A 25,887-nucleotide genomic window follows, 5' to 3' on the forward strand; every position below is an offset into this window, starting at 1 on the left:
CTTAACTTGTTATTTCAAATGTATCTGCTCCTTTGCACACACACTCAAAATCACTCAAACAGATGCAAACAAACAAACACAAATAACAGCTTCTTACTTCCCCCCCCCCCCGTGTTTTTCAGGCACATGATGCACGTATGGAATGATGGGCGAGACTTATCATTTACGCCAGATGGTTACCAGGCCAACCCCAAATTGGTTGTCATCGTGCTCAATAGTGAAAGGAAGTGGGAGAAGGTAACAAATGAACACAGCAGTATTACATCGGAGCACGGAAATTAAAAAGTCAAAACACTTTAATTAAGATAGCTACCCCTGATTGTGTTTGTGTTTGTGCGTGTGTGTGTCTGCGCACACACAGATGGGGCGTTGGGAGAACGGGACGCTGTCGTTGATGTTCCCCGTGTGGCCGAGGTACAACTCCTACGGGGATGAGGATGCGGATGAAAACCACCTCTCCATCGTCACCCTGGAGGAGAAGCCTTTCGTCATCGTCGACAACGTGGACATCCTCACCGGCACCTGCATGAGGAACTCCGTGCCCTGCCGCAAGCACGTCAAAGAGTAAGTAGACGAACACTTACACGCTGCTTAAGAGCCGTTTAAAAGATTTACATGCTCAAAGTCGCTGAGAAAGACGCCGACAATCTCTGAACTGGAGGCGTTACAGGAGGTGACACAGGCACTTGTTTGTTCCGAGGTTAAGTTAAATCTCAAGTGGAAAAGAAATGGCGGTGTTAGCAAAGTTGTTTCTTGTTTCTGGGAAGGCATTTGACACCCTCTATTAGATCAACTGTCACTTGTTTCAGGAGACAATGAATAGAATCACACCTCTCATAACAGCCTTCATTTGTCTGAGAACATAATTGTCAATCAGTTGCCCTTTGCATGTCCACTTTTGTTCGACAAGGATCTACACTTGGCCCACTCGTTTTTTTTTTTACTTTATATAATCATGACTCATCATCTGTTTGTCCTCCAGACTGAAATCCAAATGTATGTAGCTGACAATGTGATATACACTTTGCCCAGAAAAACAGAACTGAAACACGAGTCAGTGCTAAACTGACAAACTCGGTGGTCCATTTTAAAGACAAACAGCTCATTTGATTTCTGTTTTATTATACAGGTTTATATTAAAATCAGATTGAGCCAAGCTAATTTCAGATATATATATAACTGTCAGCTGAGACAGCTGAGATGGGCATCAGTGGTTTTCCCACACATTACTTGCTAGTTTCTGCTCTTTGTCAGTGTTTGACAGAAGTAAAACTCTAACCCAACTTCTGTCAGAGAGTTTAACACACCGCAAAGCACTTCTCATCTGGTTCACGGATAATCAGTTCTGTCAGCATTAATAATTAATTGCTCTCTCTTGCTGTCAGCTCGCTAATGCCAATCTGTCCGTGTACTTGATTTTTGTTTCTGCTACCACTGTAATTGCTTGTTTCCCACTGTGGTCTTTGTTTCATTGTTCCATTTGTTCAGTGTGATTCATGTGTTGTTTTAGACGCACAGATCGTGTTGAGTGTTTTCAAAATTACAGTTACTTATTAGTAATGCTGCTCGTTGTAGTAAAGTTAAAAAAAAAAAGCCTCAGGGCATGGTCACACGTACGTATGTGAATGCAGGCGAATGACCGTCACCCGTCGGTGCTGAACGTGGTCAGTGCAGGATGTGAGGCACAAGGAGCTGACACTAGTTACCTTTGATTATTATTATATTATTGACAGATATTGTCCTATCACAAATCTATCAGTAACTGTGTATATGTATGTGTCCAATATGTGCTGATATGAAAACTCCTTTTTGTTTTTAAAGATTATAATGCAGAAAAAGATGCTCGGGATAATTAATAATTATTAAATTCCCATTGAAGTTTGCTTTTTCAGTGCACTGATGTCTCCATCACATATCTTTGTGACTAATATTGGTATGGGCAGCAGCCCGAAACATCGAGTATTGGTGAGCTCTATTTTACACAGTAGATCAAACAATGGATCGGTTAATTGAGAAAATAATTAGCAGTTTAATCAATGATCAAAATATTTTTTTCTCCAGCTGCAAATTGCACAAATCCAAATTACCTATTGGAAATTTCAAAGAGGGGAATTAAAACCACATATATTTAGATAGATGGTTTTCAAAGTGAAATATTTCAGTGCCATAACTTTATTTTTGAAATATTCAATAGTAATCAAAGTTCACAATTGGTTGTCTAGTTGCTTATAAGATTCAAATATTTACTTTTGGCTTCCATACGAGGGATAAAAAACAGCCTTTTGGTTAACTATGATAAAGGGTGAATTGTCCTTGTAAAATAAATCCAAACAAAACCATAAACAAATAAATGAATCCCAGTCTCAGCTGTACCTGGAGACAGAAAATGAAAAGATGTTTCATGTGGGACTCTGCCCAACCTTTTGTCATCTCCCATCTGGACTACTGCAACTCCCACCACGCCGGGCTCGTAAAGTATTCTGCTCAGCAGCTACAAACCATCCAGAACGCTGCAGTCTGCCCTGTCTTCAACCTCCCCAAGTTCCCCTTTGTCGCCTCCCCTCCCTCCCCACTGGCTGCTGGTGGCTGCCCACATTAAATTCTGAATTCTGGTCCTGGCATTCAAGGCTCCTCAGGGAGTCGCGCAGGTATATCTTCAGGCTGTGGTCTATCCGTGCCCACCAGCCGGTGCTCTGTGCTCTGCTACCACCGGCCACTTAGCTCTCCACTCCCTCCGGCTGCTACGTAATCGCTTCGCCTGGCCTTGGATCTTTTTTTTTTTTTCACTGCTCCCCCAATAGTGAAACGTCCTCCCCCTCCAGGTGGGACAGCAGTATTACCCCATATCTTCTACAGTGAAAAATGCCTCTTCCCCCTGAATATCCCCATTTCCCTTGTCCCCTCTCTGCACCTGCTTTTTTTCTCTTGTATTTGTTTACTTAGAGTTTCCTATTCTTATTTTTAGCTCATCTTTATCTGACACGATCACTTTAGGTTATCAGGAACATTTTGTTATCTGTTATCAGTGCACCAGGTCGCTTGCGATAACAGTATCAGCTAATGGAATGGAAACATTTCGCAAACTGACTTTGTTGTGCTACTTCTTCAAATGTGATTATTTCTCATGTATATATAAACTCTTTTTTCACCTCCCCACTCACCACCTCACTGCATATATCACTTTCTCCACTGAAGCAATAGCAGTGGGCTGAATGACTTAAATCGTCCTTTTTTACTGAGCATACGGGTTCAAACTGATTTAAATTCATATCACGATGAAACTAAAGTTCATATCTATAAAACCTTATTTTCCTCCCACAAATTAAACATTTATAGATTAATTTAGGCAATTAATTTATAATTTCATTTTTTGTCACATCGTATTTCAGACCAGTTCGGTGTTTTTCTGCACATATGATGTACGCTTTTTAAATCGGCCCTGCAGAGGCTTTCTAGAGCCTTCTTTCAACAGACACGCGTCAGACAGTTCAATGGACTTTTCCCTTTGAAATAACTTAAAAGGCATTTGTTATAGTGTCGGAAATATGTTGCAGTCCTTCTCGAGTGTGTAAACAATGCAGAGAAATTTCTCAAATAGCCAGTAAAAGTAAAACTTTCCTAAAGAAACGTCCCCTGGAGTCTTGGACATCTTGGATTACGCACCAATTATCTGCTGTATACGGACACCTCAATAAGAGCCGCACCGTGACAAGACGGCTCAGCTTTGTTTCTCTCTGCTAATGTCTACGATTTAGCTCATGTCTGAGCTCATCTGTTTATAGCCACTTCACAGTACGTACACATTAATCACAGTCGCTGCAGGTTTATTTGTCCCTGACTCAGGACTCTGTCTGTATTGTGCTTCTGGTTGATCACTTGGACACATCACAGTCCAAATGCGCAGCTAAAATCTATCTTTATTCATTATATTCTGTTCATGACTGACAGCATCATTGTTATAATTTCAATGAATGTCAAAATTCAGTCAGACAATAGAAAATAGGGTAGAATAGGAAAACATAGGATAGGAAAATTCAACTGTAATTTCTCTCTGATGATTTATTAACTTCCTTTAACAAACAGAATCCACCATAATAGAAGCTTTTGTGTCAGATGGACTCGAGAAGACAGACAGAAGATGCAACACAACAACTGTCGAGTTTCTGATCCACGTTGTCATGACAACGCAGCACTGTGGGCACGGACAATTAGACGACCGAATCGCAGCGTGTGGAAAGTTTAACCCGTGACCTGATTTCTCAACCTTTGTCCGAAGCGATCGGCGAGGAAGTCTGAGCGGCGACATGCCGTGATGACGTGTCGCTTCTCGGCCTCTCGCTTACGTTACATTTGCTGCTTCTGTGTCCAGCCACCCATGCGTGTGTACATACATGCGCACGTGCGTCCAGCCGACCATAAGTGCCGCATTTACTCAGTCACTTCTATTCTATTTGTGTGTGTTTGTTGTTGTAAAAGTATGACATGAATCAAACAGATGTACTTTGTGTGTGTCTCTGGGAGTCTGTTGTTGTCGCTTCATGTGTGTGTGTGTGTGTGTGTTTATTAGTGTTTACATAGTGACATAAGGACACAGAGAGGGCTCAGCTGGGAAAAGCTAATGTATACAGGATGTGTGCATTAGAACACCTGGGGCACATACTGTACATACATGGACTCACACACGTATGTATGTATGTATGCCATGCTCTCTCCCTCCCTCCCTCTCTCACACACGCACATGACGCTGTGCTGCAGATACAGTTGACTGCCGCTGAAAGATCTTTTAATCCTTTGATGGTTCAGTTCTTTGACGGTTTGTTCTCAGTGTATGAATCCCTTCAGTTCTTTATGAACTTTCCCTAGTGTTGGAGTAAGTATTGCTGAAATGCTCGGCGAAAAGGTCACGGAGTTACTCTTCCGATCCATATGCGCTATGTCGGAGACGGCTGACACGAGAACGGAATAAAGTTTTCATGGAAATACTTTTGAAAATGCTGGTAGGGTTTAATAGATTATGAGAATCATTTGATCCGACAATTCAGTTTAGTTCTCTGCTCCGAGGTCTTAGGGGACGGCTGTCAGAAAAGTTTACTTAAACATCCGTTCCCATTCTGTGCATCCCGCCGCCCGTTCGGCTGCGGTACTGCATGTGTGTAGGTACGCTGCGAGTTTTGGAGAGGTACCTCCTCTCAGGCAGAGTCAGAGAAACATAAAGGAGGGAGGGAGGGAGAAGAAGACAACGTAAAGGAGTGAGGAGAGAGACGAGGGGAAGGACAGCTGATATTTTAATCATGTGGGTTGGTTGTTCTGCACAGCCCAGCTCTATTTAAAGCCCGGCAGCATCTGCTCAGTACTCCTGTGTTTTCAGGCACTGAGGGAAAAGCACACACACATACACTCACACACCGTACGGCACCGTACAAGCTCTCTCTGCCCTTCAGCTGTATTTATGGTTACTCTGCACTGTCATAATTCTAGTTTTACAGTTTGATGGAACCACCAGATGTGGAGCGAGCAGGCAGCAAGAATACAGTCACAGCTCACACTTCACACACTCGCCTGTATATCACTGAGAAATGTCCTCTAATATAAAATATATGATCTAATTGTGTTTTTGCTCTTGTGTGTGTGTGTGCATCTGTATGTTGCAGTAATAGTACATCAGGAGGTGCCTACATTAAGCAGTGCTGCAAGGGTTTCTGCATCGACATTCTGAAGAAGATAGCGAGGAACGTCAAGTTCACTTACGACCTATACCTGGTCACAAACGGCAAACACGGCAAGAAGATCAACAATGTGTGGAATGGCATGGTCGGAGAGGTACTTTCCTACAAAAACCATATGAGTGTGTCCCTCTGACTTGCTATGTAATTATTGGGAAATATACTTATTTGCTTACTCGCCAAGTTAGACGAAAAGATCGATACCACTCTCATGTTTTGGATGAATATGAAGCTGCCGCCAGCAGCCAGTTAGCTGAGTTTAGCATAAAGACCGGAGACTGGGGGAGGCAGCTTGCCTGATTCTGTACGACTCTACAAAAATCCAACCATCAGCACCTCGTAAGCTTACGAATATATAACATATTATGTCTTCCAGCTATAGCTTTCTGTATTTATGCTAAGCTAAGCTAACCAGGTGCCTGCTGTAGCTTCATATTTAATGGTCACATGTGCGAGAGTGGTATTGATGCTCATATCTAAAGCCTAACGCCCCTTTAACCTCAAGTCTAAAGCCCTATCCGCACAGGACTTGTATCACCAGGGGACCTCGTGTGATTTAGAAGTTATCCCCTCCTCCCCAGCACATTTGCACGGGATAAGCGAAGTCTATATTTTACTCGTATTCACTGACATTATCTCCTGATGTGATGTCAAGACTCCGTGTAACATCAACTTCCTGAAGCAAAGCGTTTGTTCTTCAGCAGCATAAAAACACATTTGTAGCTCATTTGGATCAAGTAACGGCTCTGTGGCTGTACTTGAACGTGACACCTTTTTGTTGCTCCTAACCATCTCTGCCATCACATTAAACGTCAGCGTATCCGATCTCCCCGCGCAGCCGTTGACTGCTGTTACACATATAATGAGCTGCGATCATATTTCTTACTTGTTCAGTTGTCTGACAACAGAAAACAGATGTTTAAAAGGAAAATGCAACTCCAAATCACCGTAATGCCGATTCGCACAGGAGTTATATTATCACATGACCTCTGTGTTTGGCAAAATATGGTAATATGAGGAATTACGGACATGGATTAAGATCACAGACGACCTTCGCAATTATTACAAATTACTAAAAGTCTTCAAGTAATAGTAGTCCTGTGCGAATAGGGTTTAGGAAGACAATAAGCAGATTAGGGGTGTCACGATTCTCCAAATCCAGGATTCAATTTGACTTTCGATTTTAAGGTCAGATCAATTCAAATTTCGAGTTACACACATATCCTCTGCCATACAAACTGATGTAGGTTAAGGAGTTTGCACTTGAATGCATCAAATCGTTACACCCCTGAGGCATTCAATATCTGTCAAAATGTCAAACTATTACATTATTAATAATTCAAAAAGGAACATTAGATAAATCATTCTTTTGCATAATGCCACCTGTTTTTATTTTTGCCTGTTCCTTCCTACAGCTGCACCCTTCATGCAGTTATTATTACATGGAATGATTAATGGCTGTTATCATTTTATATTTTTTATTGTCCACAGAGACCATAAAAAATCCCCAATCCTGTCTTTGGCACTGCCGTTTTTGTCTCACTGATGTTTTTTTAATAGGAGAAAAAGGAGAAACGTGTTAGAATCAATTCCTCTTTGGTTTCGGTCTTTTCAGGGGATTTGATGGTTTTAAAAATCGCCAGACTCACAGGTGTCGTTTCCACTGGGGACGCTGGGGACATGTCCCCACCTCTTTTTGAAATGACCAGTTTTGTCCTCATCCCTTTTTGAAAGCATAATTGAGCTTTTGAAAAGGCATAATGAGATGAAATGAATTTTGATGCATCATTATGCAATTTTTTACACTGTAATCATCGACTCTGACCTCATTGCCTCAAATCTCAAATGTTGAAGACCGTAAAAAAAATGTTTGTTTTTATTTTTCATCTTAGTGGTCATGCCCACACCGCTGCCCTCAGCCAGACTTATCCTTTAAAGCTGCAATCTGTGACCCAGTTGTAAACAAAGGTGTCATTCCACCACCAAAGCTCATAACACAGGACTGAAAGCTGCCATCACTTTCATATATATATTGTTTCACAGATCTTTTAATACCAAGTGACACTTGAACAACAGTACAAGATTTAATGTTTCGTGCTGCTGTAAAGACTTTGTTTACATTATTAATGTTGTTTCAGGGGTAAAAAAGGTTGTTGTTTTCAAATTGTTGAGCCAATTTGTCATCATTAAGCCACATTATTTAATTATATACGCTGTATACGCTTATATACTAATCTTATATGGTGAATAATATTCCCCATTTAAGACGATACATTATGAACCTCTTCAGCAGGAGCAGGATGCCTCGAGGCTTCCTCGATCGCTAATGTTTATCTTTTCAGGAAATAATTTATTAGGTCAGATTAAATGAAAGCTGCCATTATAAAATCCTTAAAGGTTGAGACACTAAACGTCTAATAACGGTACCTGACAACATGATCCATAGACGGTGGTAATGTTTATGGGAGCAGAGCGCTAGAAGCCATTAGACAATTAAATATGGAAAAAAAAAAAACATACATTTTACAACATACTTAAAATGACATCTGTATAAGCTGAAACCCCGACTGTCACAATACATCCGGACACCAGAAGTGGTGGCACAATGAAAAAGACAGTTGCATTCTTACTTTTTATGCGATATGGCTGAAAATGCCCTCCAACACCGGATGACATTCTGCGCTCATACCCTCGGTCGCAGTGATATTTCACATCCAAAATAAAAAAGAGGGCACATATCAAAGAGGAATTGTCTGATGTTGTCCAAATATTGACAAAGCTCACTGTTTATTTCTGTCTGTGGAGGTAGTGAGTCACACGGTAGCTGCAACTATTGTTCTCTCTGTTTACCAGGTGGTCTATAAGAAGGCGGTGATGGCAGTTGGTTCATTGACCATCAATGAGGAGAGGTCAGAGGTCATTGACTTCTCCGTGCCCTTCGTGGAGACTGGCATCAGCGTCATGGTGTCTCGCAGCAACGGGACCGTCTCTCCTTCTGCCTTCCTCGGTAAATCTTCTTCTTTTTGTCTTCCTCAGCCATAAATTTTCCTGCTTTTTCTTCCTTTTCTCCGTCTGTCCCCAAGTGATGGAGGAAGCAGAGAAAAGGGAGGTGCTTACATGTTGGCAAAATCCCTCACATAAAATGGAATATTTTATTCAGACAGTATATGCTGGCCAAATTCCACTTGTACCCTGACTTTATCTGGGCCTCAACACCCTAAGCACATTAATATTTCCAGCAGAGCAGAGGAAGCGGAGTGTGCCAGCTGTTTTTTGAAAAGTCAGCTCAGACAAAGCATTCTTGATTCTTCCTCTCCTCCTCCTCCTCCTCTTCCTCCAGTTGTTCAGATGACTAGAAACTGAAGCGCTCCTCCGTGCTCGCCTAATGTCTTGTATTGTCATTGGAGCGAGACGGGGAGCGAGGGGATGTATTGGACCATGCGTGTGTTGGTCCCTGTGTATCAAGCCATGTGTCAGTATGCGTGTGTGTGAGGGGGGGGGGAAAAAAAGTGTGTGTGACACAGCGGGAATATATTAGGACGTTTGTGTATTGAGTCAAGGATGTGTGGAGAATGAATGTGCTCTGGCCGTATGTATGTTAAGGGGTGAATGCTTTGTGTGTGTATTTATATGAAACTGCATTGTATTTATGTGTGTGTGCACAAGAGAGTGTGTGTTGAGCCTGGGCCAGGGTATCAGTGACGGTTCAGTATCTCTCGCACTCATATTAGAGGCACCTCAGTGCACAATCTCTCAGGGTTGGCTAACCCTGGCAGTCACATACTTACACATATAGTAACACACACACACACACACACACACACATATACACGTACACGCTCAAACACACGTACATACAATTTGTCTGGGTTCAGCGTCTCTGGCACTCATCCCGCTCTCTGAACTCCTGCCCTGCAACACACCAAACACATGCAGACTCACACTCTTGCTCACACACACACATCACACACAAGTAGATCACACACACACACATGCCCACAGCAGGGCACATCAGATCACTTGGAGTTTGATTCTTCTCTCTCCCACTCCGTCTCTCTCTCTCCCTCTCCCTCTCCCTTTCTCTCCCCCCTTCCTCTACCATCTCCCCCGCCCCGGGCCTCTCCCTCTCACAGCTCTCATCCAAGGGAATAATGAGAAATATGGAAATGTGCTCCGTCAAACTCTCTGTGACTAACTCTCCCTCTCCTCCCCTCCCTCCCTCCCTCCTCTCTCACTCCGTCTGTCTCCCTTTCTCCCCTTCTCTGTGTCTTCTCTGTCATCGTTTCCTCGCTTTATCTCCCCCCCGTCCCTGTTCTCTTTCATTGAGTCTGTCTCCTCTTTCTCTACGTCCCTCACACTTTTTATGCACCTCGTGCTCCTCCACGCTGTCTCTCTTCTCTTTAACTCTCTCCCTCTCTCTCTCTCTCTCCCTCCCTCTCTTCAGAGCCCTTCAGTGCATCAGTTTGGGTGATGATGTTTGTGATGCTGCTCATTGTCACAGCCATCGCTGTCTTCCTCTTTGAGTTTGTCAGTCCGCTGGGCTTCAACCGCAACTTGGCCCAAGGCAAAGGTAGGCTTACACAGACACGATCGGGAATCCACCAATCGTTCTTCCCCAGAGCAAGAAACAGAAAATCCAAGCTTCCCCTGCAGCAACAGAAGTGACCTATTATTACTTTGACTTTAGGCTGTTCAGGTAACGTTACAGAGCTTTAAAGACGCCGTATTATTCTCATCTTCAGTTTCATACTTTTATTGTGGGGGAAAATAGGTTTACATGCTTTACATTACTTTACTATACATTCCTGCACATTCCTGCAGCACCTCTATTCACCCTTTGTCTAAAAACACTGCATTTTAGCTCCTGTCTCTTTAAGCCCCCCCTCCTCTTCTCTGATTGGTCAGCTCCAACAGGCCTGAGCAGGCATTGCCAACTGCTCCATGTGTGTTTTTACAGCCTGGGTATTTACTATAGCTACGTGTAGCTGCAATTTTACTGTGAAAATCACCACAATAAACACTTTTTAAACCCAAAACTTCACCACCGCACGTTTTAGCAATAATCTGATCCATATAAGCTGCGGCGTCACTGCCTAGCGGGCCACTTATGTTACAGCTTCCTGTTATGAGCAAGCTAGCTGCTGGCTGCAAAACAAAATTACAAAAGCTTACAAAGCAAATGAATTCCCGCATCATGTTGGTGTTGTTCGTGGAACATCATAATTGATATTGCTCCAGGACCATCATTTCAATTTATGATATAATGACGTTAACCTTAATTGGAGCGAGCTGATGTGGCTGAGTGGATTAGGTTTGTATTAGCATAGAACATAATATTATTATGCGATTGGTCAGAAGCAATGATGTTCCTGGAGCAACACAGCGATATCACATCATGCCAACATTCACAAAGTGTTACTTGACTGTCCCTCAATATTACATTAGTCCGACATCATCCCAGACTGTGGGAGTAGCCACATTCAACAGCTGAACAGGCTGAGCTACAAAATAAAGAGTAAAACAACAGAAAACATAAGAAGTTTGAAGTCTGGTCAGGGACAGCAGGTATCAGTCCATCTTTAAGATTAACAAAGCCGTCATTTAAATCAAAAGATAAAATAAATCCATTGGGTTTTGGCATCCTCAGCAGACAGCGAGGAGGGCGGGACCTAGCTGGATGTGTTGCTGTGTTACACACTGATGCAGTCAAGTAACAGAAGAAAAAGGCTGGACTACAAAGAAGGTGTCTGAGGCACCAAGAAGCTTTTTAACAAACAAAAGCGAAAAGAAAAATCCCAAAATCATCATATGGCCTCTTTAACGATTCTCTCCTAAGGCTGGTCTCCAACACTGTAATCTGTGGCATCATCAAAAATCAGGAGCTGGAGCTGCCCTGCCGGCTCTGAGTCTGTGAATTAATGTTGTGTGCACACAAAGTTACATTTTAGATTAATTTAACATTTAAAAAAAGCTACAGGCCAACCCAGGTGTTGCATGCGAATTATAATTTTCCTTTTATTATCCAGCTAAATAACCCATTTTTGTCTTAAACACAAACAATTACACTTCTACAAATAGTTTAATCGTGTAATTGTGTTCCTTTTTTCAAGAAGATACTAGTGTAGTCATTTACAACATAAGTTTATAGCTTTGGCTTGTTAAGTAAAGGTTCATCTAGCTGGCTAAAAGAAGATTTTGGTCTTCACTTGCTGATTATGCTCATACCCCGAGCACATGCCCATTGTCCCCAAAGATAACAAACAACAAAATGCTCAAGCTGAAGGCATCAAAACAAATTAAGGTCAATAATACTGTCACATTATATTTACAATGTCACCTCTCTAAGGGAAGCATGATGTCCTTAAAGTGGGTTGTTTTTTTAGCTGCTGGTAGGCAACAGTTAGACAGGAAGATTTTATGAAGACTTTCAAAGAAGTAAACAATCATTTATGCCATTAAGTATGTTATTACATTATTATTTGGCTGACTGCCTGTGCCCCTAAAGTCAGCCTGATAATGTCCGCTGAAAATGTGTAGCTTACCTGTCTTGGTTCTTCAGCACATCCTCTTTTTTCCCACCTTCTCTTTTTGACTCCTCCCTCTGCTCCTCTCAGACCCACACGGTCCATCCTTCACCATCGGTAAGGCCATATGGCTGCTGTGGGGTCTGGTTTTCAACAACTCTGTGCCCGTGCAGAACCCGAAGGGCACCACCAGTAAGTTCATCGTATCAGTGTGGGCCTTCTTCGCTGTCATCTTCCTGGCCTCCTACACTGCCAACCTGGCTGCCTTCATGATCCAGGAAGAGTTTGTGGACCAAGTCACTGGACTGTCTGACAAGAAGGTGGGATTACACACATATGGACACGCACACACACACACACACACACACACACACAGAAGAAAACTAAACGCATTCACAGTCAGGGTTACTCTTGTAATGGATGCCAGCCCTGCGGCCAGACAGGACTCTCCAGGGAGTGCCCTTGGGCTTCAACAGCCCAAACCCTCTGGCCGTAGCTGTCACCACACTAACACTGCCAGCACAGCAGACCCAGGGGCGCACACAGACTCACACACACACAGGCTGCACAGATCAAAGACGTGTGTGTGTTTGTGTTTGGATGTATGTGTGTGTGTGTGTAGTTTGCAGAGGCTGGCAGTGTCAGCAGAACCCCAGCCAGTCTTACGCTAGACTGGACACACAATGATGATGACTGATGAGTCCACTCCACTGTCTCTCCCTCCTCCTCCTCTCTCCTCTGTCTCTTCTTGTCACTCTTTCTCCTCTCTCCTCCTCTGAGTGTGTCTCTTCTTCACTCCAACACTTTTGCTCCCTCTCATACTTGGACTCCCTTTCCTCCCCTCCTTTATCTCTCGTCTCTTCCTGCGGCCTCTCACTCATGCCGTTTGTGTTTTAGCCTCTTTGTTTTTATATTTCTTCTCTTTTTGGTGCTCCCGTCGCCTCCCGTCAGTCCTCTCTTTAAACAGTCTGTCTCTGTTTTGCTCTCCTTCTTTCTCCCCCTGCAGTTCCAGAGTCCATACTCCTATTCGCCTCCATTTCGCTTCGGGACGGTTCCCAACGGCAGCACCGAGCGCAACATCAGGAAGAACTATCCAGATATGCATCAGTACATGACCAAATACCATCAGACTGGTGTTGTGGATGCGTTGGTCAGCCTCAAGACTGGGTACTGTAAACTTGTCAACCCAACTCACATCAGCTTGAGATTTATTATACCTGAGAGGGTAATTCTGTTTGCAGACAGGGCATATACTTAAGAACATGTGAAAACAAACACACAAAAAAAAGACATTGATTCACACGGAAAATCGGCCCCATGGGGCCCGGCACTGGCTCATGCTAAAATGCTGCAGTGACTGTGCTCAGTGTTTCTGTCACTGACGGTAAAATGCAGACGCTGACTGCAAGTGCTCATTATTGAGTCTTGCCGCTGCTGGAAAGAGGGAGCTGCCAAAACATGGAGAGTGTAATTTGTTCTGGAGTTTGCTACCTTTATTCTCCCTCCTAAACACACACTAATGGAGGGATGGCTGCACTGCTTTTATTTGTTCATTAGTTTTGCGTGCTTTGATCTTCAGGGGTATTTCCACCAAATATAATTTTACTTTTTGCTTTTCTCCCTCTCTGCAATTACTTCATTGATACTGAATATGAAATAGAAAAAGGTTTGTCTCCCATATCTCATGCGTTTGGCATTGTTTATGCAACATCAAAACCGTATAATTAATGTGTTCGGCAGAATCATCAGTGTTTAATTCAGTTCTCCAACAAAACCGGTTGTTTACGCAGAATAAAGTAGGAGTTGTCTACAGCAGATCTACTGTATATTGTTTTTAAACACCATGTGTGCACCTAAATGTATAAATAGGCTGAAATACTGTGCAGTTTTCAAACAACAGACCCTCAATGAATGCATTTAACATATGCCCTTTGGTGAACAGTTTAATTCAAAGTGTTTCATATTAATGCATACATATCTAACATGGAGGGGCCCCGGGGGGAATTGATTAACACCCGGGCGTCTTCATTGTGTTATATAAGATCATATCTTTGCTCATAATGAAGTTAAAAGCAGGGTTCGGCTGGTGATGTTGGCTCCTTGCTACATTGTGCTTGGTTTACACTCATACATCACGCTTCTCTTTTCTGCTGAGCTCGGATGTATTGGGCCCACGTAGGGGGATTGTCGCGTCAGATACAAATTGTGGCCCCTTATGTTGAATTCAGCTTGTCGTGTCAGAATAATGACAAAACCTGCGAGTAAGAGATTATAGCTCGGCGCGAACAAAGAAATCCTCGCGTGCGTGAATATTTACTGTACTAGCAGGGACACAGGAGAGTACTTTCAGTCACAGCCCGAGTCCAAGCTGAGAGTTACAGCTCCAAGAAATCAGGGCGTCTGGAGCAAACCAGCTGGTTTGTTCATGGATCTTTGTTACTGTCACAACACTGTATGTACATTAGGCTCAGTTAGCGGACTTTAATACTGTGGCCTGATGCATCACATTTTTTACATAGTTTAGCCTTTCTAGTCTTTTACCACAAAATCAAGACAAACCCCAAATACTGTTGGAAATATTACATGGATTTGTTCAGCTTTTTCAATTGTAATAGATTTACATTAAGAAAGGACATAAAGAGAAGTAAGATGGAAAAAAATGTCTTTTCAATAACTGCTGACCTCTGCAATGTCTGCTTGTGACCCCTGGTTCAAAAAATAAATTGTTCAAGGTTAAGGCTGTTTTTTTCTTTCCCCTCAGATTATTTCACATAAAAATGAAAGTATAATGTATTTAACAAGTTGAAAAGCAACAAAAAAATCTATAGAAATATATTGTGTTTGACAGAATTATTATTTTTCTTTCATCTTATGACCCCTCGGATTTATCGTAGGCCGTTGTGACCGGCAGGTCGGAAACTACCGCTTCAAAGGAATATTTTGACATTCGGGAAATTTACTTATTCACTTTCTTGCAGAACGTTATCTTGTCTAGATGACAAGATTAATACCACTTTCATATCTGTATACTAAATAAGAAACTACTGCCGGCAGCAACTTCACTTAAATCTTCAACCAGCAGTTATGTTTAATTTGTTTCATTTTATTGAAAGCCAAAGTGTAAAACAGACACATTGTGGTTTGCATACTAAGCCGTCTGCTGGCTTTAGCTGCCGGTATGATCCCTGTACTCACTCCACGATGCCACACCTGCTTGCTTAACAAGTGTTTTGGTCGCTTTCTTGTAATGAGAATGATTCTGATCCTGCAGCAACATTAATTACGATGTTCTAGGAACAACAACAACATGCCGATATCAGATACACCCAGATTTATCACGTAACCCCTAGAGTCGTCCCACCCCACAGGTTGGAAAGGCGAGTGACCCCTGGTCGAGGTAATAAATCCAGGACTTGTGTTTCTCTTACAGAAAGCTGGATGCTTTCATTTACGACGCTGCGGTGCTGAACTACATGGCGGGCAGAGACGACGGCTGTAAGCTGGTAACCATCGGCAGCGGTTACATCTTCGCCACGACAGGTTACGGCATCGCCCTGCAGAAAGGATCCTACTGGAAACGTCTGGTCGATCTGGCCATACTGGGCATCATAGGAGACGGTGAGCGGCAAGCAGGCATCCACGTTCTGCAGCATCTCCGTCACACTGCCTTGAAGTTGAAACTTGTTCCAGGCCTTTAGTGTTATTACACTTGTGCCGTTGCTCAGCTTCCCCTCCCCCAATATTCTCCCTCTCTCCTCCCTCCCTCTGTCAGAAAGCTATCAGGGGCTAGTCTTAACACACCATTTCATCATCATTACTCTCCCTCTCTCTCTGCGTGTGTGTGTGTGTGTGTGTGTCCACCATGTCCTGGTATGTTTACTCCTCCAGACTGTTCTGTATAATAAGCTGTGCGATGTTGCGAATGGAAGAAAAAGAACGAGCCAGACAGAAATCAAACTGCTGAAACCACTAAAGCGCTTCGCTTCACACCCGGCCTTTTTATTCAGGGCAAACACCCGCATGCCCATGTGACACACCAGCACACTCACTCTGATAATAATTCCTCCCATCTTTCCTTATCACTCCATCACTATCAATTCTTCTCCCTCCTCCTACAACCCCTTTTTCACTCCACCTCCTGTCTCCTTTCCATTACGATCTATTTACCACTTCACCTCTCTCCCCTCCTCCCTTTTCCCCTCCATCTTCCCTCGTAATGATACACCCTTTTTCGCCGCACTGGTCTCTTACTCCCTATACCGCCTATCCCCTCCCCTCCTTCTATTTCTTTTCCTTCCTTCTTCACACCTACACGCTGCCATCTTAAACCTTATCCTCCACCTTTCCTACAGGTGAGATGGAGGAGCTGGAGGCTCAGTGGCTGACTGGGATCTGCCACAATGAGAAGAACGAGGTGATGTCCAGTCAGCTGGACGTGGACAACATGGCGGGTGTCTTCTACATGCTGGCCACAGCCATGGGCCTCTCCATCCTCACCTTCATCTCCGAACACCTTTTCTACTGGAGGCTGAGATACTGCTTCACAGGTGTCTGCTCCGGGAGGCCAGGTCTGCTCTTCACTATCAGCAGGGTGAGGAAAAAGAAATGTATTATATAACCCTTCTCCACTGCAGGAACCTTCCCCCACGAACTTGACCTGCATTTTGACAGCAGGAGCACTGTCCAGTAATGGTTCCTGGGTTGCAGTTTTTGCCCTCTCTGCTTGTTTCAGCTGCTGCTGTTAATATCTGCAGTGCTGAACGCTTCTTACCGATCAAACGCGATCCTCTAGAGTGCCATAACTGATGTACTCATTGATTCAGAATGGCAGGATGCACTGGTTGGTGCAATATCAACATTAGGACCCGGGATGGGAATTTCTTGTAATGTTATTGACGTTTAGACAGTAAAGCTGAAGGAGATGAAGCCTGAGTGGGCTAAACACACAGAGAATCAGCAAGAGAAACAAAACTTAAGCGTGTTTGAAAACTGTTTCAGTGGGGTTACAGACTGAAGCAGAAAACAACTCAGCCGTCAAGTGTTTAACATCAGTTCAGCCATAACACAGTGAAATACAAAAACGAATACTCCTTTCTGTCTTGTGTTGCATCTCAAACACAAGAGTCAATTTTTAATTCTTGATCCCTCTAATTTGCCTAATCTTCATGGTTCTTCAGATGTGCAAAAAGGGACTTTTAGTTGTTTGAATGCCTGAAATGTGACAATGGCTTTTGCATAAAACGGTAATCTTTGGTTGCTGTTCGTTCTCGTGGGGTTTTGAGGGCCTGAAAAAGCACATTTTTGAAACTGGGTTCCAGAGTGTAATCTTTTGAAAATGCCCCCTTTACGGTTGTTACGTAAACTGGCAACACAGGATTCATGTGAAAACTGTGGCGACACAGCTCTGCTCTGCGCATGTGTATTACGTTTTCAGCCTAATAGTGCACCAGTCATCCAACAATTAAAACCTGGATACAGTTTCAATTACAATGAAAAAGCGCACTAGCGACTTCTGCCAACTTCTGGCTAACTTCCTGTTTAGCGCCCCGGCTAACTTGAATGGGAATAAAATGATTTAATGGTGAGTCTCTCCTAGATTTTCTCAATACAAACGTGGTTTTATTCTGTGGTATTTAATTGCTCCACTGTCCCCTACTGGCCTGGCATGTGTTCACACTACAGCGTTTTCAATTGTTCTTGTGGATCTGTGTGCACGAGGATCGTTTTCACAACACATTTTTCGTATGAAAAACCCTTATAATGTTTTTCCTGTCCTTACGATATTATATTGATGTTGCGAGCTTTCCATCCCACTTTTAGTTTAGAGTTTCTGAGTGCTTTCTTTTTTAAAATCTTTTATTTAAGTGATGAAATAATCATGTAGAGTAATCGTATGATTTAGACAGGCTTTAAGTTTGCTTTGGTTGTCGTGTGTCTTATTGTTTTGTGTAATGACCTGAGTCTTACTGTGAGTATGAATGTTTTAATGTAATTTTATTAATGAAGTACTTTTATTAAAAGTAACGGAGACCCCCAAAAAGAGTAGCCACTGTTTTAAAACGTTTTTTAAAACGCAAACCAAAAACTTTTTCAGCAAAACTGGTGTCATATAAAAGAGGCCTGAAGCACTCATGATTGTTACAGTTGTTAGAAAATACAAATCTGTTGCTAGCAAGAGGAAAGAGGGGGATAGTGTGATTTCAGGGCCCAGCTGAGGTAGAGATGAATTCACCGCTGCGCATATAGACGGCAAGATAGAGGAATCTAACAGCTGAGAGGATGATGTGGAAACACACTCGTTACATTCACACAAGGCTCTCTCTCCATCTCTCTCTCACCCACACACACATACACAAGTCTGGTCTGGTGAAGTTAAAAATGGCAACTCATATGCAGGTGCAGTGAGGTGAGGGACGGACTTGACCACACACACACAGGGGGAAGAGAGATAGACAGGTGCGCACACACACACCACCACACGCACACAAACCTAAATAGACGCACACAAAACAGAAATGGGCACACCCAGACAGACCATTCTTTCATTATTCATATGTCATGTCTCTGTGTAAGGCAGAGCTTTTATTCCAGACGAGCAGCATTTCACACATTAAGTGTTTTACAAAAAAGAGTGTGTATGTGAGTGTGTGCGTTTGTGTGTGTCTGCCTCTGTCTCTCCGTGTGTGGATGCCTTTAAAGCAGCGATACTAGAGGTTAAGTGGCTCCAGGAAGAACATCTCCTTGCACTCAGAGGCCCCCCTCCAGTGACATCATCCCCTAAATTTAATTTTCCAGGCGCCTCTGCGAGCAGTTCATCTAAAAAAGTGGAGATTATCTCTTCTAGCCACGTTACAAAACAAAATGAGGTTAAGGTCTGCAGGAAACGCACCGGAGGAAAGGATGCAGAGGTCTCTCTTAATTTACCGTGAAAGGAAATTAGTGTTGTGAGTGTTTGACCTTTCTTTTTTTGTGAAGTTGCTGCGCTTGGAATTAACTTCCATTATCTCTCTCCTCCCTTTTCTCTCCTCTCAGGGTATATGGAGCTGCATCCACGGCGTTCATATCGATATGAAGAAAAAGAATCCCGAGCTCGACTTCAGTCCTCAAGCAAACATGCTGCATCTGCTCAAGTCTGCCAAGTCCATGGCTCTGTCTTCTCCCAAACGCAACACTGTCCTCCTGCAGCCGAGCATCCTCGACGTGATGACGGGTAAAGGTACTATAACTCTGTGTGGTGTGTATTATAAAACTCCCACAGAGCAGGCAAACATGCCACCTGTGAGAGGATTGTGCACACGTACAGAGGTTACCCTGTCTTTTCTATACAGTGTGCAGATCTAAAGGTGACTCCCTTCACCTTGTTGTGGATTGTAATCGAATTGACTGTATATATATATCTAAGCTCGCCTCATGATTAGAAACACATTAGATACTACACACAGCGTGCCAGGGCAGGAGATAATGTACCAGCTTACTGGCTGAGCATCCATCCAAACATCCATCTATTGTATCTGCTGTCTGAGGTGCATCTCTCCTTGTCTCCTAGGTAACTCACTCCATAGTCTGCCCCCAAAGGGTCCTGGTCTCTATAGCAACGCCGCTGGTCCGCAGGGTTTCCTGTCATTGTCCGGGCGACACAAAAACCTCCTCAACAACGCTGCGCCGTTCCCCGTGCAGCAAAAAGCCCCCACCCTTCAGACGAGCCCCAACAAGCCCCAGCTGTCAATCACCAACGACAACGGCAAGACCCGCCTCCCCGGGCCGGCAATCTCTGCATCGAAACCTCGAGCCTTGTGGAAGAAAAGTGTGGAGACGTTGAAGACCCAGCCCACTGTCACGTCTCCAGGCCCCGGGCAGAGCCCCACCTCAGCATCTGGACCCGGACCTCCAACGATGAAGAGCCAGCGCTACCTGCCCGAGGAGCCGCCGCCGCACTCTGACATCTCAGAGTGCTCCAGCAGACCGCCATCACACAAAGATTCGGATTCCATGGGGGCGAGGGGCGGATTCAAACCCATCAATCAGCTGAGGAAGAGGGGTGGGGGAGGAGGAGGAGGAGGCGGAGGATCAAAGATCTACTCAATTGACTCTGACCAGGCCAGTCTCCAGTCCGCTCCTCCCTACCAGCGGGACAGTCAGGGGGGAGGCGATGACCACAGTTACCCTCCTGACCTGTTTCCACCTGACAGCACATACCCACACACACTCTCCCACCAGGCAGACGCACCCATTTTGCAGCTGAGTGCCAGCCTGCTGCACCACAGTCACAGCGCTGAGGCCGACCTGCACTCCCTGAAGGACAAGAAATACGGCACCTACACTCACAGCAGGTACCTTGTTCAGCAGGAGATGACCATGTTTCATGCGCTGTTGTAGTTGTTGTTGTGTATGATCATTGTTGTTCTCTCTCCCTCCAGCGTGAAGGACAAAACTGGAGGGTCATTCGATGCTCCAGGTGCAGGACAGGGGACACAAGGGGTCAGGCCTGGCCACTGTCGCTCCTGCCTGACCAAGCTGAGCGGTTACTCCGGCCTTTACACCGTTCGCTCGCCGCAGGCCCGCTGTGATGCCTGCGCCCACCTTGGAAACCTGTACGACATCAGCGAGGACCACCTGCACTCACACTACGCCCACACGCACACTCACCCACACAGCGGGGACATGTTTACACACTACCTTCCCCAGAGCGAGCTGGGCCTGGTGGGCGAAGGGGACGGGCTAGTCAGCCCCTTCGAGCCCTCCCCTTCCTCACCATCTCCACTCCCCTCCTCTTCGTCGGCGCAGCACCTTCAGCTGAGTCGTCAGCACTCCTACGAGAACGTGCTTCCGGACGGCATTCCGGAGAGGCAGCCGCAGCAGCACACCCACCTGAGGGGGCTGAGCCTGCCTGACAGAGATAGGGAGCTGACCCTGGACGAGGGGGCCTACGCTAATGTCCTCACAATGCGCTCTGATCGTCCGTTCAGCAGCCGCAGCCCCCCCTCTCCGTCGCCCTCCCACCACCATAGTCTGGACGCCCCTATGCCCCTCCCCCGGCGCTCAAAGAGTCTCTTTCCCGATCGGCCCTCTCACAACCCTTTCCTCCAGTCAGCCCCTGGCACGACACAACGAGATCCCGCCCCCCAGGCTGTCACACGCATGCCGCAGAGAAGTTCCGCCCACGAGCTCTATAAGCAGCGAATGCCGCTGTCGCTTACCCTCGGTAACCACGGCAGCCATCACAACAACCAGCATGGCGGCCATATCGACCAACAGGTGTTCTACCCTCAGCAGGAGCCCCCCGTGGTGGCCTACATGGTCCCACCTGCTGCCTCTCAGCCAATGAGCTATGTGACAGCGCCACGAGCCTCTAGCGCCGGCGGCAACAGGCCCCGGCTCTACCGCCGCATGCCCAGCATCGAGTCTGACGTCTGAGGGTCACACGCGACACACTTACTCTCACCGAAAACACACTAACACGCACGCATGCAAGAAAGAGGTGTGTGTGACCGGACCAGGCAGCTCTGATTCTAAGCACATACACAGAAACACACACACAGACACACACACAGGCAAAAGATGGGAAGCTCTGCTCTGGACTAAACGGTTAGTCGTGATGCCGAGTAAATAAATCATTGTTTCTTTATCACACCCTCTATAGGGCAGGGTTGGGGCCACAGGGACACCTGGAGGCACAGTACAAGATGAAGAGTGTGTGTGAGTGTCAGTGTGTGTACTAGCCTCAAGCTGTGGGCAACGAGGCACAAGCTGACAATACGTCTGACAAGACAGATCGAATTCCTGGTGGACACAGAGGGACACTGTACACGGAGTCTGACACCGACAGTGGGATCGCATCGGAAGATACAGCGGTGTGTTTGGAAGACGAGCCGACTTGTCCCGCCCTCTCACCAGCCTCTTGGAGACGAAGGGGACGCGGAGAAAAAAAAAACCCCTTTCTCTCTGAGATTACACACACACTCACACACACACACGTATTTCACCGAGACACACCCGCCCCTCTCCAGGACTCTCCTGTTGCACTATGATTTCTACAGTCAACCCGTATGTTGTCTGAGCCTCCAAAACTGCACTGCCAGCATGGCTTAAAGAGTAGTAAACTACACTAGAGTAATCCTTGACTTGAATGGAAATTACTATATTTGTAATAGACTAGACTGGGACGGCGGGCGGCTGGTCGGGACAAAGTGTATCAGCGCCTGCCCGCAGATGTACAAACACTCGAACACACACACGCACGCACGCACGCACTGTGTCTGTTTTGTAAGGAGGAAGTAAAAAAACTACCGACTGTTTGTAATCGTTGATGTCAGTTAATTGAACATTCCAAAAAGTGGACCAAACATGGCCGCCAGTCAAAGCCTATCAGGAAGAGCGTGTGTGTGTTCCAGTGTTTCTAGATCTAGAGGCATAACAGTATAGCATCCTTGCTTCCTCTCTTAGCTAGCCTTCAGGTCATACTGCATGCTTCCTACTGCCCTGTGTTACAGTTAAACTCCTATACAGGGTCATATATGCACACACGCGCACACACGTATATGCACATACGAACACACACACGCGCGCACATACGCAGTAGTCTAGGATAGTAGTTTAGGGTGGGTGTGTGTGTCGAAGCTATGTGATAGCTTCTCTTTGTGCACTTTGTAGATTTTATACCCTGCCACCCAACACAGACGTTTGACCAAAAAACACTTTTATACTGAAAAATATGAATATTCTGAATCATTCGCTGGATAGATGTTTTCTTTTTTCTCTTATTTCTCTTTGACATTGGGTTTTAGGGCACCGTTAAGGGCACAGTTCTGTTAGTTTCCATTGTGAGGTCAGAAGTTTTACAGTGTTAGATAATGGGTACAGCATCATACAGTATACAAACAACAACTCTTAATCTTTCTCTCCTTCTAGCCTTTCCTTCTTTCTCCATCAGCTTCTGTTTACTCTCCTGATTAACTCCTTTCCGTCTTTTTGCTCCTTCCCTGCTTCCTTCTATTGAGTAGATTGAGTATCAGCAGAATAAAGTTCAGTCGTTGTGTTTAAATCTCAACATATTCTTGGAAATCACTTAATATCAGTAGTCGTAAGAACTCATCAGATTCAACACCGGCTCTCTTAGGATACGGTACGTTTTTTCTAATAACTTTGTGTTGAATAAAAGAAGTCGAGGCCCGTTTTTTTAATGTTTCCGTAGTGAATTTAGAGGCTGAGCGCGTCGCAGATTTACTCATCAAATTAATACTCCTGGACGAGCTGGTGCTTGTGTGGCTCTCCCGTTGGCGAGAACGCGGCGCTGTGTTTTTCAGCACCGAGTCACGTGGCGCGGCAGAGAGTTTGCAAAGTGACTCGTTACAGAGGCAACACTCACACATACACACACACACACACACACACACACACATACACACACATACACACACTCAACGAGCTGACAATGTGTGTATGAGTGTTCTAGAAATCCATAATCTACTGAGTAAGGGCATTGATTTTTTTTGAGCACAAGGATTTTGATGGAAAAAGGACTTGATATCCCATTAGCTGAGCGTCTGTCTCTATTCTCTTCCTCTCTATTCTTTATTCTTTCTCTCTCCTACACACACACACACACACACACACACACACACACACACATCTATATATATTGGCTGCAAAGAATGCAAGACGGTTTGACGAAAAAAGACGCACCTCTGAACGGTGAGCACTGCCCCTCTTTTGGTTTGGTGTGTGAGTTATATGCACAATATCAGGTTGCAATATTATACTTCTGTACAGAGAAATCTTTGTTTTAAATGTTAGAAACTGATTTCATTTGTTTGATTTGAATGGTATTAAGTGTTGAATTCATTTCAATAACAACGTGGCTTTTAATTCTGCTTCTTTAAAAAAAAAAAAGACTGGCATGTTTTTAGATTCTTGTGTGATTTTTTTTTTTTTTTTTTTTTTTTTTTTTCTCTCCTCTGGTGTGTTGTTGGTTGGGACCTCACTGTACAGTCCTCACTGCTGGGTAAACGGACCAGTTAACTACCCCCCAGTCGGTCAGATAAACCAGTTAACTAGCAACACGTAGCTGGGTCTCTCATCTGAATCACACTCAATGAATAATGATAGTCCAGCCTGTGTGGTTAATACGAACCCCCTCCCACCCACATAGATCTCTTCCACTACGAGTCTGTGCTGTTTCACCTCTGAGTGTGAGCGAGCGAGCGAGCGAGTGTGTGTGTGTGTGTTTTACACCGTGCAGGCATTTATGTAAGACAGAGGATGATATGTGTATCGAGAGGTTGTTTGTGGTGCGTGTGTGTGTGTGTGTGTGTGTATACTTTTCTGTACTCTCTTCCCTTCGTCCCACACATAACATTTGACCTGGCTCTTACTCATATAACACAAATACAGCTACAAACACACAAACACGCGAACACACACACATGTTGCGTCTGTACTGTCGTGGTAAAGAGAGCATGGTCGAATGAGTTTTGTACGTCCACCATCACAGAGATTTTTACACCAACCTTTTGTTTGATTTTATGATTTTTTAACTTGCATGACGTGCTTGTGTTTCTGGTGGTACTATTTTTGCTGCAGCAACACCTGAGTTCTCCCTGAGTTGACCCACCGGGCTACGCGCACCAACGTCCCCCTCCACCGCGGTTAAGTTAGTGCGCCACGTCTGACTCGAGCCCTGGATACTTAAACGCTCCCTGTGATGTCACCGATATGGCGCCCGGCTGGCTCCTGCACAACGCCAGCCCGCCATCGAGGAACATGAGGAAAAAATGTTCCGAGGCTCAGCACAGTTTAGTTTGGCCCAGGTGTACACTTGTTATATACAGTCCTGGGTGGAAGGAGTGCGTTGGTGTGTAGTCCTCTGGGTCTCCCTGCTGTGTATCTCACTTGTGTATAAGTTCAGGGGTTTCTAAGCTACTAGTTGTGTTGTAAATAATACCTTGTCACTCAGTACCTCTGTACAATCTGTAAATAAGTAAAGGTTACATTTTTCTACTTGTCTGTGTATTGTTCATTAATACTATCTATCTATCTATCTATCTATCTATCTATCTATCTATCTTGTTTAAAGGAATAGTTTGTTATTTTAGCATTTTAGCATACATGCTACTGTCTGCCAGGCGAGCTTAGCTTAATTTAGCTAAGTATACAAACCACACATTGTTGTTTTTACACTTTACTGATGAAACAAACGAGATGCAACGTGGTCATTTGTGACCTTTAAAGGTGCCGGTAGGCTAATTTTGATATCTTTAGACAAAAAACTTTAAAAAGTGGTTAAAGGATAAGTTCACCCCAAAATTTTAATTCAGTCATTATCTTCTCATCCTCATGCCGCTGCAGAGTCTGGTGAAGTTTTGTCGTCCACAAAACATTTCTGGAGCTTCACCGCAAAACAGCGCTGCAGCATTCTCCGAAACACCTGAAGTAGACGGGGACTTGTTTTAAAGTGGAAAATAAACAACTGGAAAACAAACAAACATATTCCTGAGATGCCGAGCTGATTTGAAAAGACGTTATTTACAAAGTCGAAATAATTACCGTAGCTGCTAAGCTAAAATCGTTAGCTCACACCCCATTTGAGACCGGTTTACGCGCTCAACTGTGCATTGAAGGTGTAAATATTGTCTTTTCAAATC

General features: G+C 44.5%; 1 protein-coding gene across 1 annotated transcript in view; it reads left to right on the plus strand.

The window, feature by feature from the left end:
• The window catches only part of grin2ab (glutamate receptor, ionotropic, N-methyl D-aspartate 2A, b), a 127,349-nt gene extending 102,106 nt beyond the window's left edge, over window positions 1-25,243 (plus strand). Inside the window, exons 14-25 of the mRNA XM_084372066.1 lie at window positions 123-237; window positions 362-564; window positions 5,652-5,820; window positions 8,577-8,730; window positions 10,168-10,293; window positions 12,338-12,567; window positions 13,254-13,414; window positions 15,678-15,865; window positions 16,600-16,838; window positions 19,280-19,463; window positions 19,794-20,577; window positions 20,665-25,243. Coding sequence (XP_084228192.1) covers window positions 123-237; window positions 362-564; window positions 5,652-5,820; window positions 8,577-8,730; window positions 10,168-10,293; window positions 12,338-12,567; window positions 13,254-13,414; window positions 15,678-15,865; window positions 16,600-16,838; window positions 19,280-19,463; window positions 19,794-20,577; window positions 20,665-21,661 — 3,550 coding nt within the window. The 3' untranslated portion in view covers window positions 21,662-25,243. The remainder of the gene's footprint in view (window positions 1-122; window positions 238-361; window positions 565-5,651; window positions 5,821-8,576; window positions 8,731-10,167; window positions 10,294-12,337; window positions 12,568-13,253; window positions 13,415-15,677; window positions 15,866-16,599; window positions 16,839-19,279; window positions 19,464-19,793; window positions 20,578-20,664) is intronic.
• The last annotated feature ends 644 nt before the right edge of the window (window positions 25,244-25,887 follow it).

The sequence above is a fragment of the Pagrus pagrus genome (genome assembly GCF_965226575.1).
Source record: "Pagrus pagrus genome assembly, chromosome: 2".
In the NCBI taxonomy this organism is placed as follows: domain Eukaryota; kingdom Metazoa; phylum Chordata; class Actinopteri; order Spariformes; family Sparidae; genus Pagrus; species Pagrus pagrus.